This window comes from Rhamphochromis sp. 'chilingali' (assembly GCF_963969265.1).
Source record: "Rhamphochromis sp. 'chilingali' genome assembly, chromosome: 19".
Classification (NCBI taxonomy): Eukaryota; Metazoa; Chordata; class Actinopteri; order Cichliformes; family Cichlidae; genus Rhamphochromis; species Rhamphochromis sp. 'chilingali'.
Window position 1 is genome coordinate 4622021 of NC_137946.1, and position 18446 is coordinate 4640466.

The 18446-nt window shown below is 40.5% G+C and overlaps 1 protein-coding gene across 6 annotated transcripts in view; it reads left to right on the plus strand.

Annotated features, from left to right (window-relative positions):
- Positions 1-12944: 12944 nt before the first annotated feature.
- Positions 12945-18446, plus strand: part of robo3 (roundabout, axon guidance receptor, homolog 3) — a 176774-nt gene continuing 171272 nt past the window's right edge. For 2 of the 6 annotated variants that reach the window (XM_080866045.1, XM_080866046.1), the window contains exon 1: positions 12945-13482. In XM_080866045.1, the coding sequence (XP_080722171.1) occupies positions 13308-13482 (175 nt within the window). In that variant the 5' untranslated portion in view covers positions 12945-13307. The remainder of the gene's footprint in view (positions 13483-18446) is intronic. The other 4 variants (XM_080866048.1, XM_080866049.1, XM_080866047.1 and 1 more) reach the window with 4 other exon arrangements.

An 18446-nucleotide genomic window follows, 5' to 3' on the forward strand; every position in this document is an offset into this window, starting at 1 on the left:
CTCCGTAGAATCTAACTTTATTCACAAGAAGTAAATTTAAAAAATCCATCCATCCATCCATCCATCCATCCTGGCTTTAGCTCTGGTGGTAGAACAGGTCACCACTCCAGCCTGCATGCCAAATATCCTTGGGCAAATACTAACCCAATGCGTCCACTTGAGTATGCATTTGTGTAAATGTCACATAGGAAGCACTTAGATTGGGTAACTGTAAAGCGCAGTGAGTGCTCAGATAGAGTAGAAAAGCGCTATATAAGAACCAGTCCATTCCATCCATCCAGGCATTTTCTTCAGATTATTCTTCTGCAGATGATGTGCTTCACTGAGCAATGATCTCCAGCTCACGTTGGGGTGAATTGGGGCAAAGCAGCTGGGATGAGAATTATCTTCTCGAATGGTTTAGGAATAGCACGGTGGCACGGTGGTTAGCACTGTTGCCTCACAGCAAGAAGGTCCTGAGTTCTTTCTGTGTGGAGTTTGCATGTTCTCCCCGTGTTTGCATGGGTTCTCCCCAGGTACTCCAGCACCCTCACACAGTCCAAAGACATGCACTTTGTGGGGATAGGTTAATTGAAAAATCTGAATTGCCCATATGTGAATGCGGGAGTGAATGTGAGTGCGAATGGTTGTCTGTCCCTGGCGACCTGTCCAGGGTGTACCCCGCCTCTCGCCCTACGACAGCTGGGATAGGCTCCAGTGCCCACCGCGACCCTGATAAGAATATGATTTAGGAATAAGTTAAGGAGTTTAAACATCTCAGGGTCTTGTTCACGAGTGAGCGTAGAGGGGAGTTGGCATGGTGTCAGCAGGTGTTGCTGCTATCACATACGGTCATGATCTTTGGGAAGTCAAAGACTGAGAATGCGATGGTGGATACAAGTGTTCTCCAAAGAGTGGCTGAATTCAGCCTTCAGGATAACGTGAAGAGATGGATGGACAAATAGAAAAAGGGTTATAGTTTTTAATAAAATATCTCCTCCTTTCCTGTAAATACTGACAGCACTAATGGATGCATAAAGTGTGTTGTTGTGCAGTGTTGAAGCACTGAAACACTTATGCTCTGATTGCAAGTCACATCACAGAAATGGCCTGACTTTTATCACTTGGAATACAGCAACAAAGTGCTTTTGACAGCAGCAGATTTTCATAATCTAGAAACAGTGTTATAGTGTACACACTGTTCACCAGGTGGTTCAAGCACAAACAGGATGTCTGAAGCCCTGAGAGGGGATCAGCTGCCAATAACAACCCTTTTTCATTTCCACATGCAAAAAACATACTCTTAAACACACACTGTGGCCAATTTGAATTTGAATAAGGGACATAATCCCCTGCTGTAATTGCATTTGGAAGATTTCTGAGAGGCTGCTGAAGCCACTTTGTGAAAGATGTTTGTGAAAGATGCATGTCAGGTCCTTCCAAGGTTAGTGCTTGACAACATATGTCTCTTCATCCTTAATCTTTCTATTCCTAAACACGATGGCTAAAATACATTCATAGATGCTGGTAATTACTCGGGCCCTGTGATGTGCCTCTTCATTTGACATCATTTGAAATGAGCAGCTGAGTCAGGGAACAATGGGAGGAAAACTGACTTGAAGAGAGAGAAAAGGAAGGTAAGAGAAGTTGCTGAATGAAATATGTTCCTTTTCCACTCAGACTTTTAATTAAAGTAGGTTTCAGAGAAGTGCTCTTGGGGTGAAAATGGAAGAGATCAGCTCTGTCCTTGGCAGGAATTAGTTTCTGTGCTTTGATGGATGCTGCTTTCTTTAACTTTGTTACCAGAGAAAAAGGTGACTTTGACAGGAAAGACTTTACTTTTTGAAGAAATTGTCTTCTCTTTGACAGTTTAACCTAATACCATCAGTTGTTTGTAATTTTCAGGGAGGAAAGGCCAGTGAGGAATAACTCCTCCTTAGCTCCCAGACTTTGATTCAAATCCCTGTGCTGTCAGGTATGGGTTTTGCCTAATTGCCCTTGGAAAGCAATGTGAATCTTGCTTGCAACACAGGCGAAGATGGAATCAGGAATTTTTGTGCATATATTCCTTAATATTCACATAATGGACTGGAATGTTTTCCAGTATTTTATCTTTTATCTTGCGGCATATCCACTTTATTAAGTCCTGTGGAACTTACATCCCCTTTTGTTATAGTGTGAGGGTCCCCAGATGATGCCTGACCCAGGTCGTCCATCATCCCTGTCACATGTCGTCCATACCCACGCACCTACTCCAAAACCACATGAATATTCAAGGGAGCTCGTGTCCTGTATGAGGAAACCAAATTGCCCCACCCCGTGTATCTCTTTCTTAGTCAATATTAAAATGGGATAATAAAGAGGGGCAAGATTACCCCGTGGTAATGGTACCCCTGGGATCCCTGGCTAATTAAAGGGCTGCCCCTTCCAATGAACGGTAATCACTCACAGCTTTGGTAGACAAAGACATGAGCTTTGAACGGATGAACAAACAGGGGATACCGGCTCTATTGTTAAAACTTAAGAAGAGATAACACAGTAAGGCTGACAAGATACTTCCTCCATTACTCCTTAAATATTAAAAATCACCACGCTACATTGAACTCGGGGGAGGGGTAATTTCACCCCAATTTCACATTAGACACAAAGTTGAGACTGAAATGCATGAAAAAATCTACACTACAAGTATTTTTTCATGCATTTAGTGCATGTTTTTAAACAAACTTTAATTATGAATATTAGCGCTGAACTTTTACAGCTTTTATTGTCTTGTTTAGAGATCATATCATGCTATCTGCTGCTAAAACATGGACCTGTCAATATTTTTTAAAAAAAAGATTTCTGTCTGCTTGAGCTTATGTGCTACTCTTCATAAGCTTTGAATGAAAAGAACAGAAAAGAGCAGAAATCCTAACAGCATTCAGCTGAAGATCTGATAAAGAAATAGCGCTTGGCCGTGAACAAATTAAACATGTCACAATTCTTCACAACATTTAGACTTGAGGCTAAATGTATGATTTAAGCAAATCGAGAAAGAGAGATGGACGAGTGATAATACTTTAATGCTAGGATCAAGCCTGAAATCCGATCAAGCATCAGATCTTAGCAAGACTCTCCTAATGATTTCAATGAAATGGTTGGTGCCTTAATTAGATGATATGCTGTGCATTGTCCCAGAGAGTTGGGCCTGGGAGGTGTGCGCAAAGGAGCTGGGAGGTTTGGAATTGTGGTGGTGAGGATGGAAGGGTGATTTTCAGATAGGCGCTCCATAAGCAGTTCTATCTCTGGATTTCTTTGAATTTAATAAGTGTGGCAAATGTTTTCTTTGTGGAAAATTTGAAATATGTTAAAATACTGAAGGTATTATAATTTAGATTTTGTGATGTAAAAACAAATGTCTGAAAACGCAGTAATTGATGGGTATTTAATTCATCTCAACCCAAAATCATCAGAATGAACAGTGAGACATTGCAGTCTCATACACACACATACACACGCCTATGAATTCAGGCTGCAAGCACACACACACACACACACACACACACACACACACGTGCATATAAAAGTCATCCTACCTACTTGTTAAAGCAAGGCCATGGTACAACATGAATTTAGTGATGCAAACATCCTTTGATGTGAATGAATGAGAATGAAATTGACTCAGTGAAAGAGCCAAATGTCTAGGCACACCACCAGTCACTCTAAAGTTACTGTCTCTGATCTCTACAGGGTTGCATCACCATTAGAGCTTCTGTCATTTCCTGAGAGGCCAACAATTAGTCGTTGCCAGTGGACCTTCTGTGCTAGCTGTGCTAATGGTTTCAGTGTGCTGACACAGGCACCCACTGGCAGAGGAAAGCCAGTGGGTGCCTGGAAAGGAGCCACTCTCACTCGACCCTAATTGCCATAAAAATTTTGTCGAGTTTGGTTTCCTGAGTGGCAGGAGGGACTGGTGCCCTTTGAGAGGTTTTGTTAAGCTGGCCTTGGCTGCTCTCACCCCCCGACCACCCCTGAGGCTCAGAAGAGGTGGGCTGTAAAATGGACATCAGATGGAAGAAGCACAACAGAAAGGCAGAGCAGGAGGAAGAGGGGGCTGCATACAGAGTGGGCGACTTGGCTTGCTCCACAATCCTTGTTATTCTAATGTCAAAGTACCGTGTTAGGCATTTGCAGAAAGGACGATGAGTGAATCAAGTCACCAAGATAGTTTTCTAAAGTTTCAGGCAGAAAAAGGTTTTTTGCAACAATATGTTTATTGAGTTTTTAGAGCACACAAAATACAAGTCAAATAAACTGTATACAGAAATATGAAAGAATATTTATCAAGGAAAAAAGAATTGAAAACAAAGAACAAGACAGAAATAAACTAACAAAACAAACAAACAAAAAAAAACCCAAAACAAAAACAAAAACAAAAAAAAAACAACGGATGGACTATACAGAGTGTCAATCCACCATATCCCTCACGGTTATGTCACTTATATCATGTTATGTCTCTCCAAATTATGTCACTCCATGTTCCCCGGATTCTACCAACACTTGTGAAAGGTAGAAAAAGTTACACTTTTGCAGTAGAGATGGCTAGATTTTCCAAACTATGAAGCTTTCTGTAAAACAGTAATAAAAATAGACCTCTTCAGTTTGACTACACCTGCTGTGTTATCCTATCCAATTTTCCGGAACCTGACCAGTGATGGCACAGTTAACCAAGCAAAGCTTATGCATTTACATCATTGAGACGGTGTTGGAAATAAATGGATAGGGACTAAATGAAGAGGGAAAGGCTAACAATGGGTCTGTCTTGTTGTTCTGTCTGTTAATCATTTCCAGAGCCCCTCTGGCCTCAATAAAGTACAATAAAAGAATATAAAAGAACAATTTGGACTGCCCCAGCTGTGAATAACCAACCCATCAAAGCACACAATAGCCCAGTCGTGCTTGCGATAATTCAGCTTGTGATTTCAGACACGCCCCCTCTCTCTTGCCACATCTTTGTTAAAGTCGTCTGTCAAGCATATCATTTTCCTCCCTACCCCGCCTGGATGGCCAGATGGCTAAAATCCATAATTCACTGCCACAACTAAAAGAAAAAAGAAAGAGAAATAAAGGGTGATGGTTACTGGTCAGTAGCAGCCCACCTCCTAGTCAGATTATGCTCATCTTTCAAGCTTGGGAGAAATGGTATAGTGAGCTAGGAGGAGGCCTCAGCACCTGGGGAATATACCTAGATGGAGGCTAGAGAAGGCCCAGCAGGACACGTTTATTTGATAGTTTGTTTCATATATATATATTATTTTGTACCATTTGTCTGGCATTTAACAGTTAAAATGAGATTTTCAGGTTCATCAGATAAGAAGGAGAATGTCTGCAAAGACTCACCAGGTGAGTCGTAGTTAAAGCACTTATCAAGCGGGGACTGATACTCGCCATTGATTTTATTCCCTCGGAATGCATGGCCTCTTTGAAGTTGGCTGTCTGCTGCATACAGCACTGTGGGAAAGCAATCTAGCTCAAAAGTTTACTCCTCCTTCAAATTCTGAGGCTGACAAATAAGTCATCTTTTTTAGCGCCAATCAATATAACGCAGACCTCTGCACACTGGCGCCTCAATATTTTCTCTCCCCAGCCCTGATTGGAATGAACTCCTGTGTTTTGAAGGTCCTCAGGCACTGATTGTGAGAACGCGAACTAATCTCATCGAAAGGCGCGAGGTCTTTTTCCAGGCAAGTCACATCAAAGTCTCACTGCAGCATGGTGCAAAGGGTCAGTCTCTAAGAAGCACTTGAAAAGGCAGTGGCCCACTGCAGGACTGGAGGAATATAACCTGAGGGAGCAGACATGGTTGGGGGCTTACCAAAATTACCACCTTCAGTTTAGGTGGGGCCAGTTCTAATATTAATGCATATTTAAATGAGTACTTTGCATTTATCTGCATTCATCTGAAAATAAAATAGTATGAAGGAAAGAATAGAAAACAAATGTGCAAGGGTGTGGAGGAGAATTCATGAGATGCAAATATGTGATAGGATAAATGACAGGTCCATCTTTTCCTACTTAATATCCATAAGCTTGTGTCTAATTGTGCTTTTGTTGTGCAATTATCCAGAGTTTGCTCAAGGTTTTTGCAGCTGGGGTGTGGGGTGCAGCTAGTGTTTTGTTTAGCTTCCTCCATTCATAGCCCTGCATGTAACTTAGGCCCCTGGAGATCAGATAATCCCCCGACTAAAGCATATTGGCTCTGTCTCTCCCACTTACGCTTCCTGCTAACTGTCGGTGGGCAGAAATAGATGAAGAAGACACACAAAGATTTCTCTTGCTTTTAAAGGGGCTTGGTTGTCTAGGTTTCACCAATGATAGCAGGCCATCCAAAGGCTTTGAAGTTGGCTTTGAAGTTATGAGGCAATTGGAGGAAATGAGGTAATGAGCCGCAGGGTTTCCTGGAGAGCCAGTTTGTGAGAGGTGTGATTGGACACAGCACCCCAGAGGGAGACAGCGGCCATTTTGCTCTGTGGGCCTCTCCTTCTGGCCTGCCAGCTAAATGTAAAGGACAGAAGCACCAATTATGGCACTCCAGCATATGGCCAGAAGCGAATACCGAGCTCTAATGATGGACCCTGCCAACTGCATGCCTGCCCAGGTCAGAGGCACATGGTATTTACTGCCAAAAAAAAGAAAGAAAAAAAATTACTGCAATTACTGCCACCTCCTTCCCTGATGGCAGTACACCTGCAGCCTGGTTGGGATGCTGAATCTGGCTGCTTGCCTGGCTTTAGCTCACCACTCTCCAGCCAGGAGAGAGGGGTTGGGGATCCAGCTGTCTTTGCCCCAGCTCAGAGGTTCCCAAGGGGCCAACTACAGCAGCAGACCCCAGAAATGAAGACTACCAGACCTGGGCACAGATGTGACACCCTGGTAGCGTGTGATGTCTAGTGGCAGCCAGACAAGCTTCACCTTTCTGCCCATCTGCCTAAAGGTGCTGGCAGCAAACCGCGTCTCGGCGCTCAGGACTCTTCAGACATTTACTGCACTTCATCCCAGCTGACACTCGTTTGGGGAAATTAGAATAACGCCTTGTCTTTGCACTGACAGGAAAAGCACTGATATGACTATGAGTTCCTGCAATCAGGACAGATTTTACTTTAAACTTTACATGTTTCTGCGAGGACCATTTACTATGTAGCATTTAAGGTAAATCCTCCCAGTGCAAAGTGCACAAAACTAAATCTACTTTAAGTCTTAGAGTAAAAAAATTACAGTATTTTGAAAGAATATGTTTTTGATAAAATGTGTTTTAAAAAAACTAAGATTAATGAAAGATGCATGGGCTGGGAAGCTTGTTGTAATTCAAGTTTAATGACTCTAAAATGGCTAATGCATTAGCGCGACATGATACAGCTCCTTCATTAAATATGCAGTTTCAGAAAATTTAAGCAGCACTCTGGAATAATAATAATGTCCCTGTGTGATCATTACTTTTGTCATAAAATTTGTCTCCTGTTAAATGTGGTTATTTTGGGACGTCTCTGAGCAAGGGACTTAAGTTTGAGACATTTTCACTTGTGTCCAAAGTTAGTAGAACCAGACAACAAAATGAAAATCTTTATGTTTTCATTTTCTAGTCCATGAAAATGAAAACGATGCAAATTTTCTACTTCTTTTTCACCTGGTTATGTATGAATGTCGTCCTAGTTCTAGAGTTTTAGTCACTGCACACTTAGAATATATGCATCTACTGGTGTGTGAGTGTGTACGACTAGTAAAAAGTACTAGGTGTAGATAACAGTGTGTGTGACTGGGGTAATGAAACTTTCAGTAGAAAGTGCTTTGAGTTGTCAATCTCTCATTGTTTCAGTGAAACTGTAAGAATGCTTATGTTAACCTGGCTAACACAAAAAGATGCTCTTACGTTTGTCTGGGAGATGTTTAGTACCTGCATGGTACTGTCAGCAGTCTGAGCTCTGTTTCAATAGTGAGTTTCAAGTGAGCAATAGGATTTCAGCTGTAAGGATGAGCTCAGGATAGTTTTCTCACCTCTTAGAATCACATCACTGTAACTTCCTATGCTAAGCTCAGCTTCTCAGTGAGGGATTTGCTATGTGTTGTTTGTTAACTAACTAACTGTAATAACTTGCCTTGTTGATTTGCCAAATTTATATCTGCTAGTCACAGAAAATAAATGTTTCCACATGTCTAGTAAAGTATCTTTGCACTGATTATATAGCTGGTCATCCAATTCTGCATAGACATGGTCAGAAGTTCATGTGTCCTAATCAGTTTGGTGATCAGAACTTTTATTTAATCAGCATCACACTATATATATCAAAGTTAAACCTTTGAGATGAGAATGTTGGGTATCACCACCACCAGGAGGGTGGATCTGACTGAGAAATTGTAGGACTGCACACTCATATGATAATTCAAGAGAAAACCATTATATTCATTTTTATTTATTACTTCCAGTTCAGCAGTCATGATTAAGGGTTTGCAGCAGTGACCTGAGATGACAGTCAAAAGGTAATCCTCTTTTTTTCACTCTAAATGGGGCCATATTATATCAAATAAGACTGGAGCAGTTTGGTCATTTGAAATATAATGCAGATATAAGACACTTCCACACTAGCTCCACTTTTCAAATCCAGACACTTGTCCATATTTTGCATGTAGTCTATGGCCCAAAATTCCCATTGTTAAATTCTGAATAGTAACCATGATGAAACCACCGTCCCGTGACTCTGGCAATGTAACTGTGAGTCTAAAAAGTCTGCATTGTATCGATCAAAGGAATCGCACAGATAACTTCATGTTTTTCTCTTTGTAAAGCAGCGTGTGGATGCTAAAAGGCTTGTAAAGTGTGTCAAAGCGAGACAGAGCGTTCCGTCCAACAGGGCGCTGACATTAATGACCCATCTGTATCCATCTCTGCATTAACATTTGTATGAAAGGCCAAACACCCAGTGTGTCACCACTCATCCCCCTTTTGATGGATTTGCATGAAATTTGGTTTCATGCCTCAAACCGGGATCCTTATAACAAAGCAAAAGGTCACCATGCAGATACCTGCTATTCAGCACCACGGTCACACTTGGTTAGAAAATGTCCAGCTATTAAATGAAATGGATTAAACGGAAATGAAACCTGTCTAAAAACAGGTGTTATTTTACTAAATGTTACTACAATTGTCGCAAATGCTTTTACTCTGACAGCACTATGGCTATTTAAGCTCCAGTCATGTTAATGACTATGTCTGTGAAGGTTCTCTTACGCAGGTAACCTACAGGTACAATATACTACAGGAATGTCAAATTCTTGATACCATTTTTGATTCAGTGGTGGAAAATTAAAAAAAAAAAATGAGATCAGAATATCAGCCAGGGCAGGGAGCCTCTCCCACACCTGCATATGTGTTCATTTACGGCCCTGTTACAGACCTGGCACTATATGTTCTGATCACATAGAGTCGGTAAGGTATCTATAATTAAATAATAATGTTTATAGGTAACAGCTACAGTTATGGTAACTGTTTAACACAGTTATCCTGTAACTGTTAAATTAAAACACCATCATCTCATATTTCATGACTTTTCCTGCTTCAGAGTGTTTATCCAAAATTCAATTATGTTGTTCAGATGTGTGATTATGTTAGCCTTTGTGTTATTTTTTGTACCACTAGTTTATTATGTTATTCTAATGTGCATTTTAACTTTATGATCTGTAATTAAATAATCTAAATCACTGATAAAACTAATAATAACAAACTAATAATTCCCGTCTTACTTAAAATTTAAAAAATTACATGCAAATTAAAAAATGAGCTTTTTCAAGAAATAACTGTTGCAGCTGTTGTTGCAGGAGAGGTCAACATGACTTGCTGTTGCTAAAACAGGGGCTTTTCTGATCTCGTGAAATTCCATTGTCATGCTTTAAAATCCTTTATCGAGTCTGTTGTGCTTCTGCTTGTGCAGCTAGTGGAGATAGGGTTATGTACCTGCCTGTCTGCCGCACTGAGTGAAATTGTGTGTCAGCCGGATGAGGCAGAGGGCAAATTGTTGCAAATCAGATCTGGATCGGTGAGTGCACTTATGCATAAATGCAATGTATTTGTAACTTTGTAACTTTTTGAAGAGCAAAAAGAACATTCCAAGCAGTAAAAGGTACTTACTTGTACCATGAGGCAATAATGATACTCTTAGATTTGAATGTTTTATTGTTTATGAAAAACATTGAATACACTCTGACAAGTTTCATTAGGTGTCTCTCTCATACAGTACAGTGTAAAAGTCCTCATTTTCTCATTGCACTCAAAATTTGGTAATTATGAAATATGCATAAATTTAAATACACTATAAAAGACAAAAACTGAGTTTCTACAATCCTCTCAAGCTTGAATGTCAGTGTTTATAGTTCAACACAGCTTACTCACCCAAGTTGCAGGCTTAACAGCTTAGACAGTCCAGCGTAAAGTAGCAGGAACATCTGTGCCACATATGGATTAGAAGTAACCAACTCCCAATGGGACACACTGCCGAAGGTGGTTGAGAACGACAGAGCTGAGGTCCAGACAGACAAGCAGCTGCTGCCCAACCAGTCAGATATAGTGGTGGTTGACATGGAGCAGAAAATTACAGTTTTTCCTGATCACTTTTAACTTTTGCAAATCAGCAGAATCGTGGTGGAGAGTTAACAGTAATCTTTCACAGCAAGATGTTTCAGGGTTTTCACCGTCCTGTTTGCTGGGGATTCTGTTAACAAGTAGTAGATAGTAGACACAGCTTTGAGTGATCACTGTAGTGGACTTGCTCTATGAAAGAGTACAGTTAGAGGTGCCAGGGGTCAGGGGCCGAGCCACTGAACTCCTAAACATACAAAAAGCTATTTTATTCCATGTATATAATAAGTGAATTATGTGTATGATCTTAAACTCAGGATGTAGTGCATTCTTTGACATCACACAACACCATAAAGTGTGAGAATATTAGATATTTTTACCATGAACAATCAGAAGATTCAAGAAAATAATTATCAGATGACCTGAAAGAGAATATGATGCTACTTTTATTTATTCACACAACAAAATTTTTTAAAAGCACCATCTGGACACAGCAGAAATGATATGATCATGAAAATGGCAGCTTCCATGGCCGAGGAGAGTCATTACTGAGAATTACGAGTGGCTAAGGAGAGCACCCAGGGAGCATGCAATCATAGATGTATATTTGTACTGGCACTTTGCTGCCGCTTCATTAGTTTATGTTAGAAATAAAAAGTGGCAATAAAAGTTAACATGGTCAGTGCCACTAACATGAAATAGAGAAGAATTATTTCTTCATGTTATATGCCAGGACTTTAGACATATATATATATATGGAACACATATACAATGTGTTCCATACTCATCTTTGAAACTCTTTGAAGTACATCCATGTAAAATCCTGGAACAACCTGACAAGATAACATGTTTCTCACACACAATGTAGCCTGACAGTGGCTATCGATTCTCCATTGCAACTCAGCCTTCTTCCATAGCATGCCCATATTGAATGTCCATTAACACTGTATTTGTGGATTTACCTGGCACACATGTCCCATGAATAGAAAACAGCCTAAAATAAAGAGGGACTGGAAAAGACACGAAGAAAAGGGCGCGGGACGGGGGTCGTCACGGCATCTTTGTTGGTTTGTTGCCTCCCTTTGTCACAGTGATGGAGCAGGAGGACAGGCCCCGGATGGTGTATGGGCATCATTAATGGGAGTCACACTGAGGCTGTCAGTGGGGTGTCCAGGAGCCACATGTGACCGTGCTGCTATGATCGCATGTGTGTATCCATGATGATATGCAGACTATGCTTTAAGAGCTATAGCATGCTTGAGCATGAAGGCATGTGATTACATTTCGTTCATCCACATAGACACAGGATAGAAACAGGATATATAGTGGTTGGCAAACAAAGCTAAAAGAAACTGCATCATAGAGTGGCTAAAGTCACGCTATTATGAAGCAGATGCTGCTTTTTTTCAACAAAAAAACCCTCAAAAAATAACTGCATCTTTACCTAATCAATAGTTAATGTAAGCATTGCTTCGATCTGTTATTTTATAGTATATCGTAAACTGATAGTTAAAGTTTGCAATCTTGTGATTTAGACAGTTTAAAATGAAACTAAATTAAATGGTAAACATTATTATAATATCATTGTTTGTTCACAGTAAAAAGTGCTAATAAAGTTTAATTAGAAATTCAGCATTAATTAAAGATGGCTGCTATACAGTGTTATTGTTATGTTTGCTATGCATGTTTGAAAATGAGTTAATTGCTGAGTAAGTTTGTTTCTTTGACTTTTTAAAAATTAAATGAATTAAAGTGATTTTCTGCTGCTTAGTTTAAAACAAACACTGATGCTATAGGATAGGATGCTGTAACCAACTTACACTTTACTGCTGAGAAAGTCATTTTAGAGACAGAGCCACTCTGGTATTTGTTGATGTGGACATTGGAAAAAGTCTGCATGCAATGTGCTTTGAAAATGTGGAACAGCAGGAAACAAACACTGCCAGCAGGAGTTTAGTTAGTCCCAGGTTTGTTTGTCCAACACATACCGTATGTGTTCATTTATGCATATGTGATGACCTTTTTTGGATGTATGGTTAAGATGGTGACGATGCGTCTTTTCACCTCCTTTTCTCCACCGCCCTGATTCACAGCCTCCTGGGATGATTATTAATCTAATAATTAAACATTTATTGCCAACAGCACCTGCTCTCTCTCACTCCTCTGAAACCCTCAGGACCCCACCGCAGAGAGAGAGCGCGAGAGAGGAGGAGAGCTGGAGAGGGAGGGAGGGACACAGGAGGAGCCAGAGGGAGGGGTTGGAGAGAGGAGAGCAATTCGAAAGGGTCATCATCACATTGCTGGATTCTTTTACACCAGCGAGAAGCTGTTGTTTTGTATGGCGGCAGACAGCATGTGAAGTTATTTGATCCCAGAACAAAAGAAACAAGGAGGAAGGAACAATCCGATGCTGGGAGGGATTCACAGCGAGGGGCCCCTGACTCAGTCTGACATCTACAAGCAATTAATCTCCTAATCGTCTGACTTCTTTTCACTCACTTTTATTTTTTATTCAAGATTTCTCTGCTTTTTTTCTTCAAAATGTTTGGAAATGTCTGATTCAACTTGAGATGAAAAGAGCATCTCTTTAGCTCTTCTTAACCCCGAGTAAGGAGGAAAAGCATATTCAGCAGCAGGCAGAGTCACACTTTTAAAATTAACAGAGTGAGAGAGACAGTGAGAAGTACAGAGAGAGGGAGTGCAGGTCCCTCTGTGCACCACGATGCTGCGCTACCTGATCAAGACCTTGTTGCAGATGAATCTGTTCACAGACACCATCCGAAACCCTTCCAATGGAACTGATGTCTACTTCAACGGCTCCCTGCAATCCTTCAACGGCTCCCTGCCGCCCTTCAACAGCTCGCTGTTCGAGTGGGGAAACTTCACCGGCTTCAACGGTAAGTGTATCTTCCCCTCATTAACCCCCCATCTTCAACCTCCTCAAAACACACATGGCATTCTTGAACAAGACACCTGAGTCTCTGTTGCAACGGGGATCTGAAACTGAAAAGGAAAATGTGACCTCGTGTGAGGTCACTGGAGATAAACAGATGTAATGTCAGGATTCATATCATTCATATACTCCTGGACACTCTTGTGTCCAGGAGTATATGACGATCAGCAAACATAAAGTGTTGTTACTAGACTATAGTAGAAGGTGTTGATCTTTAAGCGTAAACTTTATGATCTAAACTTTCTAATCACATGTCCATCCTTCAGTTACCACCGAACCAATACTGCATCCCCACTTGCCTCATGCTTTCTTCTCGCAGGGAAATTAAAAAGGGGAGTTGGGAGTCAGCAAACTGGCATCACATACTTGTCAGGGTGTTTTTGTGGGCTATGAGTGAAATGTGACAGAGACACAGTATTACCCAATAACACCGCCTGTTTTGCAGAACCGTGAGTGGCAGCCTGCTCACTCTGCTAAATGAAGCTGTCTGCTGTCAGGCACGATGCACCCAAACTGTCAGATCTTTTTAACTTTCGCCATCAAGCTCATCTTTACCCAGTGATGAAGCTCAGAGCTGTGTTGGCTTTGTTTTTTTCCTTTTTGCTCTGGGCGGAATTTATTAATGTCTGCTTTTTTATGGTTCTGGTAGGAGTTTTGTTGTTAACATGTGACTACACGTTACATACCATATATATATATATGTATATATATATGTATATATATATATATATATATATATATATACACACACACACATATATATATATATACACACACATATATAAGTATATACATTGAGTGAGATAGAGAGAGAATGAGAGTGTTAGTGCAAGTGTACAGGGGTAGAGTTCTGTAGTTATGTCCAGACATTGGCATGATGTCTGATTCAATGAGTACCATAGCTTTGTCTCCATGTAATTGCATACCAATGAAAGCTGCATTCAGACACACACACACACACACACACACACACACACACACACACACACACACACACACACACACACACACACACACACACACACACATCATTGTCAGATGCATCAATCACATTCAGCATATGTTATTTACCTAAAAACAAATGTGATCTTTCTTTTATCGCTCAGTCCCGAGTTGGTAAAACATCCAGCTGCTTCCCAGCTCGAGTCCACTGACTAACGGTAAAGAGGGAAAGCAAAGGTACACACTCTTTGTGATTGCGTGGGTGTATACTGTCACAGAAGAGAGTGATGCTTCCCTTTGATGAGTGGACATGGGTGTGAAAGGTGCATTTGCTTCTGAGCCACCCATTCCCTCCTCCCTCCTGTCCCCATAGCCAGCTTCAAACAGCCTCAATAATGCCGAGTTTATAGCTTCTTTTTCATTGCCATCACACTTCTATTTCTCTCTCTCTCTTGCCATCTGTAAACTCTAATGGAGTGTAGATTGAGTGTTTGTGGGGTTCACTCCTAAAATCTATAGAGAAAGTAAGCAGGAGAGGCAGCAATGAATCTATTGAGGCTGGAGCAGAGAAACACAGTCTGATAGGCTGATAGACAGACATGCCTGCTGTGCATCTCAGCCTCATATTCTTGGGAATCTTTCTCTGTAGCTCACAGAAATTGAATCCCCCCCTTCAGTCTTTAAGTGATATAGATATATTCAGGCAGCCACTTGAGGACGTGTGGGGTTAGATGTAATAGTTTGACTAATCAATGATCAATGAGGGAAGCTATAAAAGCTTTTTTCTTTTGTGAACATGTCACAGAGATGTGGATTGACTATATGAAAGGAAAGAAAACGATAACCTCTGATATCTAAATTACATCCTGCAAAAGTAATCATTGTCCAGATTTGCACTGCAACCCCGCAAAGACACATACATATTTAAAAACCATAATAGAGACGTATTTTCCTGGCCCCCATGTGCTGATTCATCACTGGGGAGGGGATGGGTGGTCAAACTGTGGGTATCCAGGCGAGAAGCTCAATAGCAAGTCAGTGGGCGGACAGCTCGTGTGGGTCAACCTGGAGCTCAGAGGGAGGCTCAATGGGAAAATCAATGCAGCCCGATAACCAATTTGGGAAATAATGGACATCACAGCACTATAGTGGACTGCTGGTACATTTATCAGTTCATTCACTCTCTGCCTCTCACTCTGTCTCTGTTTCTTTCTTTATCACACCTCTTCTGTTGACTGTTTCTTTTACTCCTTTAACTGACAGTCACTAATTGAGGTTCATTCATTTGCAATTGATTGTTGGAAGCTTGTTTCTTATTATATTTACAACTTTGCTTCCTTATGTTGTTGTTCAATTTGGTTTCAGAAGAATTTATTCAAAAGATGTTGTTTGAATGTTTTTAGTCATTTAATAAAGAACGAAAAAGTGATTTTTGTCATAAATGATGAACTTTAAATAATTCTTCCCTGAATCGAAGGATTAAAACAATTCTTCTCTGCTGCTGCACTCTGGCTCCAGCACCAGACTATGGAGATACATTCATAATCCATAGGAGCCTTCTGAACCTCCACTTGGTTCAATAAGTGAGACAGGTGCTCTTTGGGGAACAGATGCTTGAATCAGAGTTGAGATATTCAGCTTGTGAATCAATATGAAGAGTGTTCAGGAGCTGTGATGCACAAGTACCGTGAACGAAATCACTTTAATTTTTCAAAGATGTAAAAGCATAATGTAATCAAGCCTTTAAAAAGAATATTTGAATGAAAAATTAATAAGATTTTCTCTTTTAAGATTGTCACTGAACGGCCACATTTAAAATCACTGTACTTCTGATATATATTTTATGTAGTTATTGAATTTTATAGACATAAAGACCTCTGAATTTGGGCTCTTGTGGGTGGAGATACCAGTGGTCAAGTTGTATGTGTGTGCTCTAATGGAACCATTTAACCATTTTATGGAGGTCAGCTTAGTCCCTCTTTGCTTTTTTCACTTCAACTCTGGAATAAACGTGTGTGTGTGTGTGTGTTCAGTGCAGTACAGTTACTTCTAAATATGTATATTTTGCATATATCAATATGCAAAATCCCCTAAAAAAGTACTCTCCCACACACAACATCCAAAACTACTTTTATTTGTGCAGAAGCAGGGTCGCCTGCAGAATCTTTATCAAGGGAAATCAGCATTTAATACAATCACTTCTGTTCATTTTACACACTATTTCAACACTCTGAAATCAAAAACAGCCTATTGAAGCTCTAGAAATGTGGTGCCCTGATGCCCACCGGGAGGAACATTAAACTTGCTCCTGCTGTGCTGGATGTTAAGTATGATGGCTGTTTGCTGTTAATGGGGCTGTCAATCTAGTAGAGAGTACATATGTGCAGAGGGCTTTGGAGCTATAACACAAAATGGATATTGAAAAAATGTTTTACCTTCTACATCCTGCATTCCTCATTTAATGGTTAGATAGTATAGATGTATTATTAATAAATGACTAGGGAGCATTCAGGAAGCCAAACGTCTTTATTCATAGTATGCACAAAGGTCTGGAAACCACTAGTTGTTTCACCTCAGCTACTGTCACTGTCCCTGCCTCTTTCTCTGTCTCACATCTCATAGACTCGAGACATGGATGGTCCAATACACTGAGATGCATGCTAATTTAAAGGCACTGAAAACGCAGACACAGATGCCATTTCACCTCTTACTTACTGTCAAAGCTGGTTCCAGCTCCAGCACAAAGTCTGCATCATTAGATGTGACCTTTCTCTTTGAGCTTGTGCTGATGCTGGCAGTGCGACCGCAGCTGGGACTTTGTAGCAGGTTAGAAAGAGAATGCCTGATGACCAGTGAGAGCTCAGTAGTGGCTGGCCAGGCACACTATGGTGGAGGGTGGGAGGTGCGGATATTTAGACGCCACATACTGATGGCATCAATCCAAAGCAAGCACACTATCACAATAAACCTGGCAATGCAATGTCAGATAGACCAACTTTTCTTTTAACTCACTCATTATTAAAAAAAACAATAGGATTCAATACTGTCTCTAAAAAGAATGAGGTACTTCAACAGAGCACACAATCCTTTTAAAAAGGATCTGTTTGTATCACACCTTGTCAAAATGAAGACAGCTACAGTGCACAACTGTAGTAAAAGCTATCAGCATGACATGGTCCACAATACTCAAAAAAATCAACACGTAACTTAAAGTGCTTCTCTTGTCATATAGAGATGCTTTAGTTGGGATGGTGAATGCAGGAGTATGACAAACATCTAAACAAAATGGTATTTTAAGTACAATTAAGCCTCAATCAGATTATGATTTCCGCAACTGTGAAGCTGGCATAATGGTTTTTAAAAGCAGAAATTCATGTCTGAAAACATGAAAAGACTAACAGCATCCACAAAGCCAAACTGGCACATGTACACAACTTATAGGAACGGTGATATCAAGGAGTAATTAATGACTACAGAAAGTTAGGTTTCAAGTGGAGGCTATGAAATATATGATATAAGAGGACCAACATACTTATACAAGACTAGAGTCTCTGGTAGTTTCTTTGTAGAAATCTGCACAACCTCATTAGGCAAAATAAAACAGTGATACCTCCAGGATGGTGCAGATGAAGATGCGTGCAAAATTGAAGGTGGATGATGTTAATTTCAGTAAAAACAACACTGTCATCATCATCACTTGCACATTCTGCTCTGGCCATCTATCCCTTTATCTTGCTCACTCCCACGAGCTGCTCTGCCTCACTTCAATTTACGTCAGCTCACCTTGATTTATCGGCATGTCTGCTGCATAAACAGTATTACACATTGTGTGAATACATAACTAAAGGGAAATTAAAAAACGCCAGCGATTGCCTTGTGAATATATCTGTGTGTGTTTGTTTAGCTACTCAAGGATCTAAGTCACTGCATATTCATCTCCTGTTCCTCTCCATCCATTCCATGCTC